Below are 9967 nucleotides of genomic sequence, written 5' to 3'. Positions count from 1 at the left end.
TCCCTCCCAGTGCTAAGCATGCCTTTGCATTTCACATGAGGGCTGCTCTGGTGTCAGGCCCCATGGAAGAAGCCTCCTATGAGTTCCCCAGAGCCTCGAACTCTGGCCTGCGTCGAAACAGGTCGCTTCCCTGACTACTGTCTTTCTTTCTCTGCTGTTTCGCCCAAGTGCTCCCAGTGTCCATCTGCTGACGGGTAACATTCATGGACTCAGGAAGCCCCCTCTGACCTTAACCTTTTCCTTAGGGCATCAGGTTTGTCCAAGTTTTGGAACTAAAACCCCTGTTTACGCTGGTTTCCTGGCTTTTTTTCTATCTGACATGAGGGAAGCTGGGAGTCCTAGATTTCCTAAGGACTTCCTTGCTATAGGTGGCCTGGTGAACCTGCTCTGAGCTGGCTCTGCCTCCCGTCCCAGCACTGTGTACATGTAATTGATCACCTCCTGGAGGCCCACAAGGAAAAAAGGCCTGGGAACTATGACAAAGGCTGAAGAGCTCTAAGTAAAAGATGTATCGTTCACTTGGCCAACTCTCCACCACCAAGACACGCCAATAAAATCAACCACATGGAGTTGTCCTTTGAGTTAAAAGCCTTTCGCTTATTGGAACAAATTGGAGAACAGCCATTAGCAAAGTCAACTGGTATACAAAGCCCATTAGAAAGAGATCAGTATCTGAGCTGTAGATGTTTCTATTTTCAATCAAATTTCTTTTTAATGAAAACTAATTTTTAAGGGCAAGAGACCACAGCAGAAGAAAAACCTCTCATAAGAAAAGACTTAATGGTTTACAGTGATCAAATGTTTCAGCTACTTGCATGGTTGGTGGCCTGAACTCAGTGACAGAGTCCTTTGCTGTAGAGGCTGGCTGCACCTCTGAAGGCTGCAACACTACTGAAAAGACAGCTTTCTAAGCATGAGTGTAAGGCAAAAAGCAGAGTGCCCACACTTGGCCATTTCCACCACGAAAACAAATTCATAGCAACCTTCCCTCACCACAAAGGCTTACTTTACAGCAGGCTAACAAAACGGATAAGCAGGCTGGGACAAGATACAGACTTTGGTTGCATTTAGCGATGACTGGTCTCCCCTCTGTAGATGCGGGCAGGGTGGGGAGAGGCAGGAAGGAGGAGTCGGGGGAAATGGCATTTGCACGCAGGCTTCCCACCCTTCCCCTTCGCCCAGGCAGACGTCGGATCTACGCCGCACCAGGGGTGGGTCATGGAGTCCAGCTAATTGCCAGGAGCCGAGGCAAGTACAAGCCACAAAAAGAGCTGCTCCACGGCCTCCCACATCACCGTCCTTCGTGCACTTACGTCCTTGAGGCTGCCAGCTTCAGAGCTCCCTGGACATTCCCCGGCCAAGTGTCATCTCTGTGTCAAACGGATGGGATGCCAGGTAATCCTTGTACTCTCCGTCAATCAGTTTGGCAGCGTTGTTCCTGGCAAACCAGCAGTCTACCTGCTCTTCCCCGTTGTAAATCTTCCTTTGCTTCCAGACCACTGGGACTCGATGGTCTTTCACCGTGAGGACGGCCTCGGGGCCCTCTCCCGCCTGAAGGAGCGGAGGGTGAGTGAGGTTCTGGCCGGGCCCGGCAGCATCTTCTGTGAGTCTGGCATCCTGGTTCAGGAACTGACCTGTGAGGACAAAGAAGAGCATCGCGTCTCAGTCAAATGCAGAAACCTTGTGCTGAAATTGAACTTCAGTGGTATCAGTGGCGGGAAGGCTTACAACTGGCCACAGCCCGAGACCAGACTCTCCCAGCAGGAGCTGACACGTTCTCTGGTGTCATGGAAGAGCATGTGTTCTGGAGGGCAGGGAGGAGTGAGCCGAGGATTTGTCCACAGTGACCCACCACTGCTGGAAGCTTCCCAGTTGCTAATGCTAGAAAGTTGCCTAACCTGCAAATAGCAGTAACCACGGTCTCCTACTGAGTCCAGGGGACAGGATGGGGCAGGTAAAGAGGCAAGTAGTGTTCCATCTTCCCTCTGTCCTCTCCCCAGTCACAGGCCCGCCTTTCTATCCATCCCAGGTCTGTGCCAGGTTGGGGTGGAAAACAGTCAGCTCAGCTCCTCCCTGACCCTTGTCCTCAGGACTCTGCAGGTCAGATGTGGGCGCTGCTCAGGCCATAGGCATACAGAGCTGTGTCTGCAATGGGAGCTCACGCTGGGCCCCACAAAACACGGCCAGCTCAAGAGCCAGGAAATCCTGCCTATTAAACTGAATTCTGACAAAGACTTGCTCTTTATTTTTGGGCAAGGGGCCCACATGAAATTGCACGTTGAAGAAAGCTGAGTAGAATGGCCTGCCTGCTGCATGTGGTCATGCAGGCACCTCCCTGGAGGGGTGTTGCTCAGGCTGGGCGCTGGGCAGGGCTGCCCCATGCCTGGGTCTTCTTGCTGAGAGCAAACGAATTGGAGCCTCAGGTGGCTACACTCCAATTCCTCATTCATTTTCCCAGAAGGCTAAAGAGACTACTGGTTTATAAAGCCCATTCCCAACCCAGAAGTCCAGGAAGAAATCGAATTTTCATGTTATGTATGCAGTCACACACCACATCAGGACATTTTAATCAATGATGGACTGAAAATATGATGGTGGTCCCATAGGATTATGATTGAATATTTTTAGTGTACCTTTTCCACATCTAGATACTAATACTTATCATGTTGCAATTGCCGCAGTATTCCATGCAGTCACTGCTGCATAGGTTTGTGGGCTGGGAGCAATAGAAGACACCACGTAGTCTAGCTGGGTGGGTAGAGGACCACCCTACCTAGGTTTGTTCAAGGGTATTCTAGATGGTCACATAACCACCAAATCACCTAACGGTGCATGTCTCAGAACGTATCCCTGTCATTAGGCAAGGCATGACTCTATGTGTGTGTGTGTGTGTTCATACATACATACACAGACTCTATACATGCATATATACATACATACACAGACTGTGTATATATACACACACACATACACACACAGACTGTATATAGACACACACCATACATAGACTGTATACATACATAYATACATACACAGACTGTATATACACACACACATACATATACAGACTGTATATATATATGTATATACACACCATACATACATACACAGACTGTACACATACATATGTATACATATTCACACACATACAGACTGTATACATACATGTATACATATATACATACATACACAGGTTGTATATATATACACACATTCATATAGACTGTATATATACACACATCATACATACAGACTGTATACATACATGTATACACACATACACAGACTATATACACACACACACACACACACACACACCTATACAGACTATATATACACACACCATTCATACATACAGTTTGTATATATACCCACGCACATATATATGACATATTATGTATGTGTATATATCGACTGTATATATACATATATACAGTCTGTGTATACATATATACATACATACACAGACTGTATATATCTTACATATATACATGTATATGTATAATATATGTACATATAGACTGTATATATACACAAACATAAATACATATACAGACTATATGTACACATACATATATAGACTGCACATATATAATATATATGATACAGATTTATGTATATAGACTATACATATGCAGTCTTTGTATACATATACACACATAGACTGTATATATAATACACAGACATACATATGTATAACATATAATACATTACGTATATGTGTGTATATATATATAGACTGTGTATATATATATACACATATACATACATACATATATATGCAGACTGTATACATAATAAAAACCACATTCCTACTGAATTTCTCAATCTAACTAAAGGTATTGGCAATATCAGCTTCACTTGAGAACTTTAACTCTGTCCTCTAAACCCAACGTGAGGAAAAGCGCAGCTGCCTACCTAGCAGTCCGTGGCAGTCGCTGGAAAGGCCTTTGCTGTTGGCAATGTAGAAACCCAAGTGGTGTCGCTGGAAGGGCGCCGGCTTTTTGTAGAGGTGGATGAGGATGACAAAGGCTATGGAGCCCTGGATGGTGACGGTGACATTGGCGTTGGCAGACACTGACACCTCCAGCCCCCGGCTCCCCACCACCACACTCTGGTTGCAGGGGAGCACCAGCCTGTCCCCGCCATCCAGGATGACTCTGCTTGGTGTGACCTCGAGATACGACCTCTCTGGCTTGTTCACAAGGATGGTGATGGTACGAAAGTAAGTGCGCTGTTTCTTGTGGCCATTTGGAGGGGCGGGTGCCCCGACTAACTCTCCGTTCACTGTCACACCTGAAAGGCCGAGGGGACAAGAACAAGGTTAGAAAATCTGGCCAGGAGCGGCGGCTCGCGTCTGTAATCCCAACACTTGGGAGGCCAGGGCAAGTGGATTGCTTGAGCCCAGGAGTTCAAGACTAGTCTGGGCAACACAGAGAGACCCCATCTCTACTAAAAATAAAAATTTAGCTGGGCATGGTGCTGCACGCCTGTAGTCCCAGCTAGTTCGCTTGAGCCCAGGAGTTCCCTTGAGCCCAAGAGTTCAAGGCTGCAGTGAGCTGGATCGCACCACTGCACTCCCTCCTGGGCTGCAGAGTGAGACCCTATCTCACCAAAAAAAAATAAAAAAAAGGAAGAAAAGGAAAGAAAAATCTATCCCTGCCCAATGCATCAAGTTAAAATTTCCTTCCTTCTCTGGGCTTATCTTTGTATATCTAGTACCAAAAACATTGTCTGACTTACACACAGAAGCCACTCAGTGGTTACCAAGTGAGTGAGTGAATGAGTGAATGTGTGAAGTTATGTGTGAAGTTTTCACTATTGTCTGACGAGTAACTTGGGGTGGGGAGGGAGGACGTAGGTTTGGGTCCTGATACCGTAGAAGGAGGCATGAAGCTAAGGATTTGTGCATCTATGCACAGCTTACCATGTTCGTTTGGCTTCCTTCCAGTGTGGCTGTAGTGATAAGAACTCTTGTGTGACCCTGATGTGTATTTTGTATCTACCAGGGGTTCCTGATCCTAATTTGGTCATCTTGTCATGCCACTGAGCAGTGTGGGAGAATGCAAAGTTAGACTTTTTTTAAGTCCAGAAACTCAAGTTCTTCCGCTTAGGTGTTCATTGTTAGATAAGTCATTTAAAACAAAACAAAAAACCCTGTAATCCCAGTTACTAGGGAAGCTGAGGCAGGAGAATCACTTGAACTCGGGGGGTTGCAGTGAGCCGAGATGGCGCCACTTCACTCCAGCATGGGTGACAGAGTCAAAAACAAAACAACAAACAAAAAACCTGCTTCAATTTCCTTATCTGTAAGGAAAACAAAAACAAAAACAAACAAAAAACCAGCAATCCCACTACTGGGTATATATCCAAAGGATTACAAATCGTTCTACTACAAGGACACGTGCACACGAATGTTCATTGCAGCACTGTTTACAATAGCAAAGACCTGGAACCAACCCAAATGCCCATCGACGATAGACTGGATAGGGAAAATGTGGCACATATACACCATGGAATATTATGCAGCCATCAAAAATGATGAGTTTGAGTCCTTTGTAGGGACATGGTTGAACCTGGAAACCATCATTCTCAGCAAACTGACAGAAGAGCAGAAGATCAAACACCGCATGTTCTCACTCATAGGCGGGTGTTGAACAATGAGAACACATGGACACAGGGAAGGGAGCACTACACACTGGGGTCAGTTGGGGGGAAATAGGGGAGGGACGGTGGGGGGTGGGGAGCTGGGGAGAGATAGAAAGGGGAGAGATGCCAGATGTAGGTGATGGGGAGGAAGGCAGCAAATCACACTGCCACGTGTGTACCTATGCAACAATTTTGCATGTTCTTCACATGTACCCCAAAGCCTAAAATGCAATAAAATAAATAAATGGGAAAAAAAAATCCTGCTTCAATTTCCTTATCTGTAAAATGGATGGGCAGATATAAAACCCAACCGAATTTCTGTAAGGATCCCATTGGTGTAAGTTATAAACTGCTATCAAGTAGAATGCCGTTCTTTTTCCTTCATCACTGTGAACACCCCTGGGGCTTTTCTGGACTTGAGCAAGGCCTGTGCGCCAGGCCCCAGGGCTCCATGCTGTCTGGCTGAAGAGCAAACAGATGGCATTTGCACTTGAGATGTTTGGGACTGAATTCCGCGATGCATGTTAAATGTGTTTTGCTTTTGGGCGAAAAGCAGCAATTTGTAATAACAAAAGATTGTTATATAATTAACTCTTGTTTTCTCTGCTTTGAGAATAATCTTCCCAATAAGTCTTGTCTAACAACTTCTTAGACATTCACGGGGGAAAAAATGTGCCTTCTCTGGGAAAGGGGTCAGGGGAGAGGAGAAATCCCAGCGTGAGAAGAGCCGATGCACTTCCAGCCCCAAAGTTCTAAGTGTCTTCTGGCTGAGTTCCCATCACGGACATCCCGTGGAATACAGAAACCATGGGAACGGCTCCTAGAATAGGGGGTATTTCCAAGGACATGTACAGGTAGGCCCCTCTCTTGCTCCTGAGCCCTTAAAATAAGAAATAGTAGAGATTTAGCTCGGAGGCCATAAAAGTCCTGCAAGAAAACAATGTGTTGAAGGAACTCTGCACAATCGCACCATACATGTCTCCCGCCTGGCAATCCCATGCAACCCAACATTCTGAGACACTCACTTTCTCAGCAGTGAGAAGTGCCAGGGTGCCCACTCCAAAGCTTGTCCTCACAGAGCTGGACATTGTTGGCTACCTGCATTGAACTCGAAAAGCTTTCTCTGTGCTCATCTCTTTCACCTAGCCCCTCTACAGACCCACAGGGGCCAGGGAGCCCTTTTGTACACACACGTTCACGGCACACAGACAGAGCTGTGGATTGACATCTGAGCAACACATCTAAGTCATCGAAGAACTGACCTGCGTTTAGATTCCTGGCCTCCCCAGCATCACAGCTTCTGAATGGACAGACACTATGACAATAATACATAGTGGATTTCTAAAGCACTTGAGCATTTACAAAACAACTTCATATCCAATTTCATTTGATCCACTTTATAATAGCCCTGTGAGGTCCACAGAGTGTCCTTATCTCCATTTCACAAGGGAAACAACTGCAGCTCCCAAGGCATGTGCCCAAGGCCACATGACACTCGTCATAAAGCAGGGATTTGGATGTGTACATCCAGGAGCACAGCACACCTCCCTTAACCACTGAGCGTCTGCAAGGCAGCCCTCACATAGATAACATCCATCTGAAGAACAGAGTGGGGTGCAGCACCTACCTGGTCCTCGCCAGGTGCTGCAGTGGAGGGTGGAACTTACCAGAATGCATGTGATCAGAGACCAGCCTGAGGATGTCCCCGGGTTCCCCATCAATGTTGAAGCATACGGTGAGTCTGCTCAGGGGGAAATCCACAACAAAGTGGGGATCGCCATCCACTGCCAGGGCGGAAGAAAAAGGAGAGAAAAAGAAAGGCACTTATTGAGTACCTTCCTTGCGTAGGTGCCACTCTCTACTTTCTCGTGAATGATTTTATTGAATCCTGAAAATGATACTGAAAGGAGATGTCCTCAATTTCCAGATGAGGAAGATGGGTGGGAGGGAAACAACTCCCCAAAATTACTCAGTGAGTTCACGGTAAACACTTGACTTTGGGTCTTCTAAGTTCCAATGTAATGCTCCTTTCATCATACTTAAGCTTAGTATAGAAGCTAAGCTCTGAGAGGTGAGAGGGGAAGGAGAGGCCCCCACACACCCTCAACTGGTACTGAGCCCCCAGGCTTCCATTTCCCGGGTGGACGTCCCCTGCCATTTGCTTTCTCCTTTAATGGCATAGATGCAGAGGACTTTCCTCTCCTATGACTGGAGGTCTATGGCACTCCTTCTCCCAGGAAGCCATAGGCTATCCCAGGCTCATTCACAGCATCAGCTGTATGCTACCCCTGCCTGCAGTGCTGAAAGCCATGCCCAGCTTAGAGGCGGGGCACGGGAAGCATTAAGTGAGCAGGAGCCAGGCACAGGCAGGGTGCTGGCAGAAACCCCTCCTTTGGGTCATACTAACTTTACTGCTCTGAAATTTCTGTGCACAGATGAGGCCACAAAGTCCAGCTGGCAGTTATTCCTTGTTGGTTCTCCTCATTTTCACCTCTGTTAAAGGTGAAAAGCCTTGCCTTTTATTATACAGAAGAAAGACTTCAAAAGACGTCTACATCAATTCTCTTACTAGACTGGAGAGTTAGCTTCTCTCCAATTTATATTCCAAGTGCAGTTTGTTTCTTCTTTTTTTTTTTTTTTTTTGAGACACAGTCTTGCACTGTCACCCAGGCTGGAGTACAGTGGCATGATCTTAGCTCACTGCAACCTCCACCTCCCCAGTTCAAGCAATTCTCCCGCCTCAGCCTCCCAAGTAGCTGGGATTACAGGTGCCAGCCACCACACCCAACTAATTTTTTGTATTTTTAATAGAGACAGAGTTTCACTATGTTGGCCAGGCTGGTCTCAAACTCCTGACCTCATGATCCACCCGCCTCAGTCTCCCAACGTGCTGGGATTACAGGGAGTCTGCTCTTTTTAAGCTGCAGCAAACTAACATCGCTGCCTTCCCTGCTGAGAAACCTTTCTGCCCCAGCATCCCTGAGAAGGGCCCTTGAGAGGATCTGGCTGCTGTCCCTAGGAAATGCCTCAACTTCCCTGAAAACTGCAACATACAAAGAAACTCAAAGTGCTGGTCTTTTCCTGATGGGAAAAAATGATCCCCAGAAAAGATGAAACTTCTCATCTACATTTCTGGCATTTTTCAGGCATGCATGCAGCTGTCTCTCGGTGTCCATGGGGGATTAGTTCCAGGACCCCTGAGGATACTGAAATCCATGCGTACTCAGGTCCCTGACACAGAATGGTGCAATATCTGTATATAACCTTCACACAGCCTTTCATACACTTTATTATTATTATTATTTTGAGATGGACGTTTACTCTGTTACACAGGATGGAGTGCAATGGCACAATCTTGGCTCACTGAAACCTCTGCCTCCTGGGTTCAACCGATTCTCCTACCTCAGCCTCCCGAGTAGCTGGGACTACAGGCGTGCACCACCATGCCCGGCTAATTTTTGTATTTTTAGTATAGATGGGGTTTTGCCATGTTGGTCAGGCTGGTCTCAAACTCCTGACCTCCGATGATCCACCTGCCTCAGCCTCCCAAAGTGCTGTGGTTACAGGCATGAGTCACCACACACAGCCTTTCCATACACTTTAAATCATCTCTAGCTTACTTATAATACCTAGTGCAAAGGAAATTCCATGTAAATAGTTGTTACACTATATTGTTTAAGGGATAAAGACAAGAAAAAGAGTCTGTACACATTCAGTACAGAACAATTCCTTTTTCACGTATTTTCAATCTGCTAGTGGTTCTATCCTTGGATGAGGGACCCATGGAGACAGAGGGAAACCGTCTAGCTAATCTGACAGGTTTTTGAGAGTTTTTATGTGCACATACCACACCATTTGTAGTCAAATCGTCCAAACCTCTTTACAAGGAAAGACAGGGCTTGCTCCAAAAAAGGCGAGAGGGTCAAAAAGTCATTACTCCAGGCAGCATCCAAGAGGAAGCTTTTCTGGCATTCCACAGAGCCTATGTGTGTGTTCGAAGGAATTACATCCTGTCTCCTGGAGACCGTGTGGATTCTGTATCCACAGCTAATCTCTGGGATGTCCTTGGCTTTAGGAATTTGCACGTACAGCACAGCAGCAGAAAGACAATAATAAAGACTTCCAGAAGCTGATGTGGACCCAGCAGAACAGAACCCAGCCATCGGTTGTTCTTCCCTCTGAACTTGTATTCTAGTCTCAGGAAGCTGGAAAAAGAAAATTTCATGATATTTGAAAAAACCTGTTCTTCCCTTCTGAAGCCACAGACTGCAGGGAAAAAAAAAAAAAAAGAAAAGAAAAAAAAAAAAAAAGCCTGTCT

At 46.2% G+C, this 9967-nt stretch overlaps 1 protein-coding gene across 2 annotated transcripts in view; it reads right to left on the bottom strand.

The window, feature by feature from the left end:
• Window positions 1-682: 682 nt before the first annotated feature.
• The window catches only part of ITIH5 (inter-alpha-trypsin inhibitor heavy chain 5), a 90124-nt gene continuing 80839 nt past the window's right edge, over window positions 683-9967 (bottom strand). Inside the window, exons 12-14 of one of the 2 annotated variants that reach the window (XM_032258154.1) lie at window positions 7317-7433; window positions 3919-4296; window positions 683-1634 (exon numbers count right to left, since the gene is read on the bottom strand). In XM_032258154.1, the coding sequence (XP_032114045.1) occupies window positions 1333-1634; window positions 3919-4296; window positions 7317-7433 (797 nt within the window). In that variant the 3' untranslated portion in view covers window positions 683-1332. Of the gene's footprint in view, window positions 1635-3918; window positions 4297-7316; window positions 7434-9237; window positions 9916-9967 lie in introns of those variants that run through there. The other variant, XM_032258155.1, reaches the window with a different exon arrangement.

The sequence above is a fragment of the Sapajus apella genome, unplaced genomic scaffold (genome assembly GCF_009761245.1).
Source record: "Sapajus apella isolate SASKATOON/1434 unplaced genomic scaffold, GSC_monkey_1.0 scaffold100, whole genome shotgun sequence".
In the NCBI taxonomy this organism is placed as follows: domain Eukaryota; kingdom Metazoa; phylum Chordata; class Mammalia; order Primates; family Cebidae; genus Sapajus; species Sapajus apella.
Note: the sequence above shows the minus strand (reverse complement) of the source record. Positions and strands in the feature narration are given on the sequence as shown.